Raw genomic sequence first — 13,215 nt, forward strand, 5'->3', positions numbered from 1 at the left:
GGTTATGAACTAATAGCCCATTTTGCATTGAATTAATATAATGATGAAATGTATAATATGCATTATGAAAAACTGACAGCACTCGCAAATGACGTCACGTCAAAGAGTTATTACACTATTGATATATGTATTAAATGGCTTTATCACACTCCTGCGCTGCGGTTTATGTGATATAAATGTATAATGATAGAAATGTATAATGATGCATTATGAACTGAAAACTGGACAGTTTTGTTGCGTAATTGATTTCCTTTCCTTTAAAAGTGACATTTCGATTCATGTAGGTTTAACTTTAAGGAGTACCGAATGCTATTGGATTTTTTATATAAAATCGTTGTTTTTTGTTTGTTTTTGCTGTTTTTATTTTTAAGTTTTATATTTGTGAACTTAATAACATGTTATATTTCTATTTTTCAGAAGTTAACTATAACAAAGTTTGTTGTTGTTGTTTTTTTTTTTTTTTTTTTTGTTTTTTGTTTTTTGTCAGATATTCAGTACAATGAGCTTGGTAGACTTTTTAATTAATTAATCAATTATTATAATGCTATTGTGATGATATTTTATTGTTATCATTATTGAATAAGAGTGATTGGCGTGGTAATCTATATTTCTTTGACAGTACTTCTCGTATATTTCGATTTCACGGATAAATCTGTTTCGGCATAGACACGTTTCGAATTGTGAAAGATTTGCGTTCATCCCAGCGATTTTCTAGTGTTTAGAACTTTCAGAAAGAATGTTTGACGGCGACTTCCTTGTGTAAAGGAGATTTCGGTCAGAGTGTTTGACCTATGAAAAAAAAGTGTTCTTTTCATCGCTGTCTGTGTCATTAAACAATACGTTTTTAATTTATGAAAAGGTATATTGAAGCATTACTTTTGTTGACGCCGTTTGTAAACGTGCAAATAACTGGACTTATTCAAGTATATTATTGAAGATGGCTCTTCTGATTTGTACTGATATTCTATGATAGCTCGAAATTTGAGGAAAATATGGCTCATCACTTGGTAATCTCTTCAAACGATTTAAAATAAAAATTCTAAAACGCTGACTCGGTTTCCTTATTTGAATTTACGGTTGCCCTGCATTCAGAAATGCCACAAAGAAGGGAATAGTGGGTTAATTCCGGCAGCAATCGGTTATTTTGTTTTTATCAATTAGCCATTGGTGTGACCAAATGGCAGGACAGAGTCGATGATTTGACGGTTTTACATTGAGCATGAAAGATATGCTGATTTATGGGAAATTCTGCAAACCGGACAATTTTGACTTATTCTAAGTCGACGGGTTCTGGTCTGGAGTCTGAAACAGTCAGGGAAACTTCGCCGACATCATGCGCCGACATTGCTGACGTTTGTAAGTAAATTATTCACAATTATTATAATACGCAAGTTTGTAACGTAATATTACTTTTCATTGGATAAAATCGTGACCTTTTACGAGTGTAATGGCTTTAATATATATACACGGCTGCTGTCAATTTATGAAGAAATCTCTTTTTTGCTGTGTTTGCTGTTTTATAAATTCGCTGTAAATATTTCTGGCAGTTTAAATGGCATTATGTAAACGATTGTTTGCAATGTAACCCACGCCTTGTGAGTCGATCAGGTTATATTTTCAAACAACCATTTAAATAGGGTCATTTAACCTGTCAAAAATCTCTAAAACGAATAATAATGTACACAGTATCATCTAAAGCAATATAAAGTTACATATGGTGGCTGATTTACGCCATGTCGTATTTTCGCTTTGTTGCCTCGAAAATGCGAAAAATCGAAAACACGAAGAGTTGTCCCTTCGTGTTTTTGCTTTTTTGCATTTTCGAGGCAACAAAACGAAAATACAACAGAAGGAGGGCGAAAATACGACACATAAAATCTGTCGTTCATTCGCATTCCTTCTGTCGTATTTTCGCTTTTTCGCATTGTAACATGTTCGCTTTTTCGTACTGTTACATTTTCGCATTGATACATTTTCGCTTTTTCGCATTGTTACATCTTCGCATTTTCGCGTTCCGGTTGCACATGCGCATGGGGACATGGGGACGTTACAGCTAATGACATTTATTGTACTATTCATTCTAGTACTAGAATAACAGACATTATAAAATGTTTTCCTGTGAAAATACACCTCAATCTCAGACATAACTTTTTTAAGATGAGTGCGGGCAGTGCCTTTATCGTAAGTATCATGTCACACCCGTCAGCAAAATAAACTGATAATCTAAAGATGGTAGGAACAAATTACTATATTTATTATAATAATTGTTGCATTAATTGATTCAAAACAATCTGAAAGCCTTAACGTTATATTATTTAATTATTTTATATGTGTAAGAAGCGGGGTGATACTTTTATATTATACTTCTACGTGAATACAACATCTTATATAGGACTATTAAATAATGAATTGATGTCTCCATTCGCATGAACAACCGGAACGCGAAAATGCGAAAATATATCAATGCGAAAATGTAACAATGCGGAAAAGCGAAAATGTAACTATGCGAAAATGTAACTATGCGGAAATGCTAAGAGACGACAAAGTGATACTTTGTCGTCTCTTTGTGTTTTCGCATTTTCGTATTTTGAACGCGAAAAAAGCGAAAATACGACTGATGGAATGCGAATATACGAATATTTTATGTGTCGTATTTTCGCCCTCCTTCTGTCGTATTTTCGCTTTGTTGCCTCGAAAATGCGAAAAAAGCGAAAACACGAAGAGACAACATTATTATGACATTTTTATTTGATATATAATTAGTTTCATAACGTGTTTACATGATATATTAGACAGAAAAATGTGTGTCAGTGTAAGATATTCTTTAGTGATTGACACAAATTTATCTCAATGTTTTATTTTGTTTAATTCAGTCACAGCAAGAATGACCAAGTTCAACAATATAGTAAAGAATGTTATGTTTGCTGCTCTCGCCTGTATTGTTCTAGCCTGCCTGGGAATCTTGGTGAAGTATTTCATATTGAAGGAATGGATACACGAGAAATTACAGATCAGACTTGGTTTTATATCTGCTGCCTTGGCTTTTTTCTCAGGTACATGTAAATCCAGATTGGGAGGGATTCGTTTATTAGCATACAAAGAATATTTATTAATAGTTTGATTTTATTTAGCTGCTTAATTAATATTAGTGGATTTAGGTCCTCTTAAAATGTAGCATGGGTGATAAGTTAAGATATTGAAATAAAATATTATGATGATGATAATGATGATGAAAAAGAAGCTGACGAATAAGACAAAGAAGACAGTAATGAAGATAATGAAGAAGATGAGGAGGAAGAAGAAGATGATAATGATAAAGATGATGACGAAGAAGAAGAAGAAGAGAAGAAGAAAAAAGATGATGATGATAATCATGATGATGATGAGAAAAAGAAAAAAGCTGACGAAGAAGAAAAAGATGATGATGATGACGACGACGACGACGATGACGATGACGCTGACGATGATGATGATGATGGTGATGATGAAGATGGTGGTAACCACAGTCTTATCATACAAAACTTTTACTTTATTGATGTATCCATTTAAAACGTTTTTGCTCATGGACCTCTAAACTTTGAATAGTTATACCTTGTTGTACTTTGCAGGTGCTCTGGCTATAGTGGCGTTCGGTGTGTATAACGTTGAGGTTAAATATGAAGGATTTAGTCCCCATGCCGGTTTTTATCTGACTTTGACAACAGGAATATTATCATGGATATCTTCGGTTTTGTTTCTTTCGGGTAGCCTTTGTATCGGAGCGAGAATGTACCCGGATATGACGTCATAGGTTTTGTTGATAAATAAGAATTTCTTTCGTCAATATAAACTGCATTTACAATACATTTTGCTGGAACAAAATGGTACTTTAGGAAAGAGATAAAAGCGTGTGCTGGTTTATTTCTATTCATTTTAAAATACTTGAATTATATTTTCTTTAATGTATATTTCGTAAGCAAATAAAAATTGATGATATTATCATTGGGTTTGTATGTTATTGAAAAATAGTTGTAATTGAAGCATGTCATCTTAATCCTGTATATTCTTTGTGGTGAACAACCCTGTTGCATTGGCTATTTTGAATAATTATAGGGTAACTTTGAGATCTAACAGATCACAATTTCAACATGTATTATTTTAGGATATTGTTGTTTAACTGAGCCAAGAATGTTCGGGAATCTCCAAAAAATTAGAATAAAGATATGTTCACATGTGTTTTGCCTTTTTCACTTTGGTAGATTAGTAATGTATTTGGAGCTGTGAAATAATAGGCCTAACATTGACCGAAATTATGGCATTTATGCCCCGTAAATTGTTCTTTAAACTTTCCAAATTTAGCAGTAAGGCAGTAATTACATCTACACAACGCAATGATTAACTGGCATATAGATCTACGTAAAAATGCTATTGTGTAGCAAGGGGTCATAACTGACAAGTGATATTAGGGTATTTTACAATAAAACCCGCGCCCTCTTCATAAAAACTTCTTTGATTATTTTAGAGAGAGGATGAACTGCAAAATTTGAATCTTGAAAATTCATGTTATTAAGATTGTCAATTTTGGGAAAAAAAAGAAAACAAGACCAATACAGACAGCGAGAAAAGGGTTAAAGATGTGCATGGTAGTTTCAATTTACAAATCAATATTGTAAATGTGCTATTCACCCGCTTTTTATTAAAACGCATAAAGAGCTAAATTAACAAAATGTTTATTTTACACATTACGTATTTTTCAACAAAAGCTGTTTAAGATGTGATTAAATGGTTTTGTAAAAAAGCTATTTACAAATTTGATATATCAAAAATTACTTGATATGAAGTTCGGTTATTGATAATATTGATTATTATATTGATATAAGCGGGCTTTAAGCCTTATATTGATAAAAATATTTATTTATGATTAAATTTATTTTAGATACAAAATTATTGCGTTTTATGACCGGATATTAGTAAAACTGATATATGGAATGTCTATACTTTTATGTTAGACATAAAATATATTATGTCTTTGAATAGAAGGGAATTAATACTTTTCAAATTCGTGTTACTTTAAACAGAGAGTACATCAATCTAATGGAATGGTTTAGAAATGGTTGGGATTTGAAAAACTAAATAATCGGATATTTCTGTGTGAATAATTAAGAATAGATATCCTGGTAATAATGTAACAACTGCGATCACGTGTCATATGTAATAATATTTCAGTGCGTTCGTTGTTGGTGTTGTTTTTGTTCTATCAATTTAGCCGAATGATTATGGTTACGATGAAAATGTAATGCTTTTAAAAATAAAATGAAAGACAAAATAAATCCATCCGGTTAATACAACGGTGTAAATATCTATAAATGTACCTAAACCAGACGAAACTTTTATATGTACCAATCTCACGTGCATAATTGAGTTTTGATGATGTCACCGAAGGCGGGGCTTATCGGGCTTATACCAGCATTAACCGCTATTTTATTTCTAGCAGTGGCGATTGGCGTGGATAAGTGGCAGTATAAGAACGAGCAGGTTTCTAAGTACGTAGAATTTCAAGGTCACGGTGGGTTGTGGAAGTTTTGCAATGACACAACAAGGACCTATTCCCAGTCGATTGGGATGAATGTAGTCAAAGTAAAAGAGACTTTGATTTCCGTCTGTTATGATTTTACTGATATTTGTAAGTATAGCAGCAAAAGAATAATTCAAAATATTGTTTTTTTTCAATATTCAAGTTTTCCGATGCAATTGCGAAATACATTTTGTTGGAAATAGCATTAGGATGGGCTCCTTACGTAATGGAGGAATATTGAAATTTTTACTTATGTGAAATTAAATATACTACAGAAAACAATGCATCATACATTTGTCTCTTAAATTTCACTTTATGGTATGATGGCTGATTTGGTACACTTTGCGCGTTGAGTTGTCGATAACGACAGCACAACCTATATCATTATCATATGGAACGCCTGGACTGTCTTATGTTAAGAATGAATGATATACCTGGTTAAATGTTTTTCTGTTGAGTCCGATATACAAAATGCTGGGTGGAAATCCTAATGTGCTCAGTTATTGAAGTACTATGTTGTGTGCTGACTGTATTTTATTCAGTCAAGTCAATGTATTGTCGGGTGCATAAGTCGTTATGTTCAGTTCTTAAAACAAACAGGCATGTGGTAACACAATTATATTGAGCTAAAAAGATATGTTGTAGGTGTTTACAGTTATTATGTTCGGTTATAATAATATGATGTTTGGTGCCTTCTCAAATCATGTTCAACCATGAAAATAAACAGTTTTGAGTGGTACTATCATTTTGTTTGGCTGAGGCAGTGTATTATTGGGTGAATACTTTTATTATTTTCTGTTGCAATGACATGCTGTGGGGTGCTTTATTCCTTCTGTTCAGTCGTGAAATAGAACTGTTAAATGGTACTATCATTATCTTGTGTGCTGATTATATCTTCTTCAGTCAAGTCAATGTGTTGTTCGGTGCAAAGGTCGTTATGTTCAGTGGTTTTTTGGTACTATCATTATGTTTCAGTTCAGAATGATAAAATGTTCGGTGCAGAGGTCATTATGTTCAAAATAGTGAACACAAACTGTTGTGTGATACCACGATTATGTTGGGTTCATTCGGATATTTTCGGGGAACAAGATGGGAGCGACTAATTTCCATAGGTCACGTCGAAGGCTAATGACCACTAAATTGCCAAAAAACAATTTTTTCTTCCCTGTCAAAATATCATTGGGGGGCTTAAGAACGTTATTTTCATAAAAATTGGACTTTTAAATACCCAATGGGTATTTTTATTTAGTTTATTTCATGACTATACTTATACTGTTACAGTCATAATGGGTACAGTATATAAAACTTAAAATATGGTAAGGGTAGTCTGTTAAAAATCACACATGACCACCGTAAAAAAACTTAAACTTTATCTGTTTGGTAACCTATAAGAGTTTCACAAATGGACACAGCAAACGAAATATAAAATATAAAACATCATATACAAGTAAGGGGGAACCCTATTTGAGTCACACATGGCCATAGTATATGGAGCATATAAGTAAGGGTAGCCTATTAAAGTCACATATGGCCACATTCATAATTATGCAACTTAAAAATATATGTGTTGGTAACCCATTTGAGTCACATATAACCACAAAAAAATGGGAACATAATATTTAAGTAAGGGAAACCTATTTGAGTCACACATGGTCACAGTATATGGAACATTAAATATAAGTAAGGGTAGCGCAATAAAGTCACACATACCCACATTATGAAGAACATTCTTTATAAGGTAAGGGAAACTAATTGAGTCACACTAGGCCAAAATATATGGAACATTATGTTTAAGTAAGGGAAATGTATTTGAAGTCACACATGACTACAGTATACGGAACATATTATATAAGTAAGGGTTACCTAATAAAATTAGACTCAAATACATTTTCCTGACTTAAACATTATGTCTAATATATTGTGGCCATGTGTGACTCAATTAGGTTTCACTTACTTATATAGAATTTTCTTACTACTTTGGCCATGTTTGACTTTATTAGGCTACCCTTACTGATATATATTGTTCCATTTACTGTGGTCATGTGTGTCTCAAATGGGGTTTCCATACTTATATTTAACGTTCCATATACTGTGGCCATGTGTGACTCAAATAAGTTTGCCTTACTTGTATATTATGTTTCATATTTTAAATTTCGTTTGATGTGTCCACTTAAGAGTCTAAAAAGTTACCAACACATATATTTCAAGTTTTATTTACGGTGGTCATGTGTGACTTGAACAGGCTACCCTTACCCATATTTTAAGTTTTATATACTGTGCCCATTATGACTGTAACAGTATAATATAGTCATTACTGTAACAGTATAGTATAGTCATAAATAAACTTGATAAAATACCCATTGGGTATTAAATATGCCATACGATCTGTCCAATTTATGGAAATGACGTTTTTAAGCTCCCAATGGTATTTACGGGGAAGAAAATTGTTTTGGCAATTTAGTGGTCATTAGCCTGGACTTGACCTATGGAAATTAGTTGCTTCCGCCCGCCATTTTGTTTGACGCGAAGATATCCGAATGAACCCAACAAAACTGTATGACCACTCAGCGCATTGTCAAATGACTTGTGCACCGAATAGTATATCATCTGAACTGAACATAATGACGGTATCACACAACAGTTTTTGTTCACTACTGAACATAATGACCTCTGCACCAAACAGAATATCACCTGAACTGAACATAATGACGGTATCACACAACAGTTTGTGTTCACTACTGAACATAATGACCTCTGCACCGAACAGTATATCATCTGAACTGAACATAATGACGGTATCACTCAACAGTTTGTGTTCACTACTGAACATAATGACCCCTGCACCGAACAGTATATCATCTGAACAGAACATAATGACGGTATCACACAACAGTTTGTGTTCACTACTGAACATAATGACCCCTGCACCGAACAGTATGTCATCTGAACTGAACATAATGACGGTATCACACAACAGTTTGTGTTCACTACTGAACATAATGACCTCTGCACCGAACAGTATATCATCTGAACTGAACATAATGACGGTATCAACAACAGTTTGTGTTCACTACTGACATAATGACCCTGCACGAACAGTATATCATCTGAACTTAAACATAATGACGGTATCATAAAACAGTTTTGTTCACTACTGAAACAGAATGACCTCTGCACCAAACAGCATATCATCTGAACTGAACATAATGATAGTACTATTCAACAGTTCTATTTCTCGACTGAACAGTCTGAATAAAGCACCCCAACATCATGTCATTGCAACTGAAAATAATAAAAAGTATCACCCAATAATACACTGCCTCAGCCAAACGAAATGATAGTACCACACAACTGTTTTATTTTCATGGTTGAACATGATGAGAAGAGCTTATTTTAAACCGAAACATATCAGCTGTCACAGCCTACAACATATCTTTTTAACTCAACATAACTGTATTACCACATGCCTGTTTGTTTTAAGAACTGAACAGAACGACTTATGCACCCGACAATACATTGACTTGACTGAATAAAATGTAATCAGCACACAACATAACACTTCAATAACTGAACGCATTTGGATTTCCACCCAGTCTATTGGGATTTTGACCCAGCATATTGTATCTCGGACACAACATAATGACAATTAACCATGTATATCAGTCATTCTACACATAAGACAGTCCAGGCGTTCCATATTATCACCTTTTCGTCTTGTCGACAGCGCGTTGTCGGACTTTCGTCTAGTCGTCATGGTGTCGCTAACGATGCACGCCAAACAGCGCGTTGTCGTGCGGCGTCTTGTCGCGATGACACATTGTATCTCGGTTCAAATCGAAGGATTGGCTATTTGTATGTATAATATATATGAGCCGCGTCATGACAAAACCAACATAATGGGTTTGCGACCAGCATGGATCCAGACCAGCCTGCGCATCCGCGCAGTCTGATAAGGATCCATGCTGTTCGCTTACCAACTCTATTACAAGTAGAGAAACTGATAGCGAACAGCATGGATCCTGATCAGACTGCGCGGATGCGCAGGCTGGTCTGGATCCATGCTGGTCGCAAACCCATTATGTTGGTTTTGTCGTGACGCGGCTCATATAATATAATATATATCATGCACCACCATGAAAACGTGATGATGTATTTATATAAGATCACGAATACGACAATAATTAGACATATAACATAATACGGTGCTTGGTGTTAATTTGTACATGTAATTGTACTCCTTAATATTCTAAATAATCTAAACTGATAGGGGGATTATAAAAACGTTATGATTAATTAATTATTATTTTGTCTGAAGGGGATTGTCTAATATTGCAATAATAAGACCTTGCCAGCTTTTATAATTACATGTATATCAAACGTAATTACAATGTTACCGGGACAAAAGCATTCATTAGAAAGGTTATCAATTCGAATTATTATTCCAACTACATGTACAATCCTTTGTATCTACATTCCAGGTTCTCAAAGAATGGCATATTACCTACGTGTGGTACAGTATGCTCTGTTTGCTAGTATAGCCTTTATGTTTCTTGGAATTCTTTTGATACTCGTAAAACATTGCCTGTTGAAAGAATGGAAGCACGAGAAACAACAGATGGTGTTGGGGTTCATATCTGCGACGTTTGCTTTTCTAACAGGTAATTCTTTATCTGTTAAAAGCTAACTGTATCTTGATGTAATAAATAGATGTCCGTAAATTCCGCAGTGTAATGTCATGTTTTCGCACATCTGCACACGACCTTGGAATTGAACGTGGTGGATACAGCAAAGCATTTTAGAATATGTAAATTACATGTATGTCATGTTGTGGTAGAAGATGAGTACCATTTCTTATCATAATGTCATAGACTTTCAAACAATCGAACACAGTTTATTCCTAGAAAGTTCTACGGCAAACAATATTTTCAATAATTTGTCATTCTCCTAAGTAGCAGATACCATGCACTGATTAAAAATATTGCTATGTATATTTATTATGCTCAGTTAGAAAGAAAACGTATACATACATGTACAACTTTAGAAATTAGATATATTTTCTGTAAATGAAAGTACTGATATCACTAATTAAATATGCTCTTGTATTGCATATAGCATTGTATTTTTATGTACTCATGTCATTTTTTGATTTTTGGCCCTTGGCCATATTCAACAAACTTTTTGTTATTGCCATTGTTAAAAGCTAAACTAATTTCAAAGGTAAGTGGGTGGAATCAGGACGTTGCAGTAGATGGAACTAAGATATGTTCCAATCCTTATGAAACGGACACAGTGAATGACAGGATGTCTTAACCTATGCGATTTTATGCATAATCATACGAAATTTCTTTATTCAGTTAATATTCTGATTGATATTTTCCTAAATAATGGACAGAGTTAAAAAAAATAAAAATACACAGGACAGTAATATGAGCTTTTTCCAACAAATGCAGAATAAGGTTCAAAGAATGAGGCAGTTAAAGCTAGAAAAGTACAATAGTTTGTTCTGTTTTCAGGTATTCTCGCAGTATTAGCGTTTGGGATATTTCATGTAGAACTGGTGTTGGAAGGTTATTCTCTCCATGCTGGATTTTACCTTACTGTGATAGCGTGGCTGTTGTCCTGGGTTACTGGGTCAATATTTCTAGTGGATAGTATTTGCATTGGAGCTAAAATGTATCCGGACTTGAAATAAATTGTACCAGTAGCGGCAATGTACTGATGCTAATACAAGGGCATATAACCGTAACATACATTCTGTACATACTCTATGCTTATTGTTTGTTCCAGGCTTGTTTTACTTTCGAAAGGAAACCCTGTTAAACTGTTTTGCAATCCAGACACCATGATATTCCAGTCTGGGTTTCATAGAAAGTCCCAAGTCTGAAATTATAGAAAGTCCTAAGTCTGAAATCAGTCTTATGACCAAAACTAAGACAATTTTGCGTTTCAAAGAAAACGTCCCCTATTAAAAAAGAAAACTTAAGACCCCTATGACTCTTGATTTCTGAACAGCAATGATGTTAGGCATTTACACATTGCGAATAAAACAAGTATGTCGTAGTATTTCTTAACCTTTCTCCGGAGAATGCATTTATTTATAGTATACAGTATACATTATTTGACTGAAGATAAAAACATTTATTTAAATGGCTTAAGTTAGTCCTAAAGTTAATTTTATGTACACACTTAGGACTTCCTATGAAAGGCAATCCAGTTCACTTAAATTGAAAAAGACTGTACAAAAATCCCATTTTGCATGCCTTTAAATTATTGAGAATAACAGCTACTGTTAAATCATTTTTTTTTTCTTATAAATAATATCAGTATTTTGTTGTTCATGGTTTAAAGGTTTTATCTAAATACTCTTCAAAAATATTTGCTAACCATATAACCTACTGGAACCTGCAGTGATCTGCCACTACCACCAGTATCGAAACATGTCAGCCAGCTGACTTTATACTGTTGACTGACTGACTTAAGTTTTCATCTTGATATCCCCTAAACTGTTACTGGGCAGTTTCTAAAATTGATGTAGGACAAGTCCATCAATAAATTAAGCAGGCTAAGGGTTATATATAGTTATCTATACAACATACAGTGTCATGGGTGCAAGTTCAAAACTTATGAAAGCCTAACAACTGTGAATTTAGCACCAAGTTAATTGGTTCTTTAAAGTAAGAGTCCTTTTGGGTGTATAAAAATGAACTTCCGACAAATGCCTGAATTGTGTACCCATGATGCACTGTTCAAGAACATTGTATTTATATCTGCCAGGAACAAGTACTTTTCCAGTGAAATCAAAGTTCAGGTGAACAATTATTAAATTCCAGCAAATCAAGTAATAACTAGGGTTAAGCCAAGAAGAGCTTGTATATAGTATTCAATGGATTAAAAATATAACTGACATTTATAGAATTGGCATAGTGAATAATAATGGAGAAAGATATCTTCCTATAATTCATTCAAGGATAAATAAGCATCTGGCAAAAAAACAACGGACAATTTCACTCTCCCATTCTGGAAATATATCAAGAGTTTCAAGTTCAACTGAGAATTGTAGTGATGAAAATATTCATGATTTTATTACTTGGTCATATATATTTTCTTTCTATTTTGGTTAACATTTAAACAACATTAACTCTATCTAATAAGACATTCTAGCCTTCCTGGTGGAAGAAGACCTCTGGTACGCCTCTGTGCATTTTATTGGGCCAAAATGAGCACCGAAGTAGAAGCAACAACTGTTTGTAAGAATCCAAAGTCGCTGGGGAGGGTGAGAGGAGTGAGGTTCAAAACACCAGCAGGAAGGAGAAAGCAGCTTAAAGTCAGCGTCTTAAAAAATCTGCAATAGTCACCCCTAATCATAAAGTTTCGAACCCAAATAGGTTATGTTCAACAGCTTTAAAGTCGGCTTATTAAACCACATGACCCTAGAGGCACAAAGTTCCATTATAATCGATGCCTCTTAGAGAACAGGATAAAAAAACAAGAGGGCCATGATGGTATATAGCCCCCTCCCCCCCCTGGCAGGGCCAATTTTAACCCAAGGGCTTTTATTTGAACAAACTTGGTAGACACCCATAAGAAGATGTTTCATGCTAAACATCTAAGCTCTAGCTCATTGGGTTTCTTAAAAGCAGTTTTTTTAAGTTTTTACTATA

The 13,215-nt window shown here is 34.0% G+C and overlaps 2 protein-coding genes across 2 annotated transcripts; both read left to right on the forward strand.

Annotated features, from left to right (window-relative positions):
• The first annotated feature begins 1,259 nt into the window (after positions 1 to 1,259).
• On the forward strand, positions 1,260 to 3,818 carry LOC132725240 (uncharacterized). The gene is made up of 3 exons (XM_060710335.1): positions 1,260 to 1,356; positions 2,874 to 3,053; positions 3,609 to 3,818. Exons 2-3 carry the CDS (start codon positions 2,885 to 2,887, stop codon positions 3,788 to 3,790), a joined length of 351 nt encoding a protein of 116 aa, XP_060566318.1. The 5' UTR covers positions 1,260 to 1,356; positions 2,874 to 2,884; the 3' UTR covers positions 3,791 to 3,818.
• Positions 3,819 to 4,976: 1,158 nt separating this feature from the next.
• LOC132725247 (uncharacterized) lies at positions 4,977 to 11,880 on the forward strand. Its single transcript, XM_060710342.1, has 3 exons — positions 4,977 to 5,662; positions 10,033 to 10,212; positions 11,068 to 11,880. The coding sequence occupies exons 1-3, from the start codon at positions 5,407 to 5,409 to the stop codon at positions 11,244 to 11,246; spliced, it is 615 nt and encodes a 204-aa protein (XP_060566325.1). The 5' UTR covers positions 4,977 to 5,406; the 3' UTR covers positions 11,247 to 11,880.
• Positions 11,881 to 13,215: the final 1,335 nt, after the last annotated feature.

This window comes from Ruditapes philippinarum, unplaced genomic scaffold (assembly GCF_026571515.1).
Source record: "Ruditapes philippinarum isolate M1 unplaced genomic scaffold, ASM2657151v2 ctg394_1_1_1_1, whole genome shotgun sequence".
Taxonomy (NCBI): Eukaryota; Metazoa; Mollusca; class Bivalvia; order Venerida; family Veneridae; genus Ruditapes; species Ruditapes philippinarum.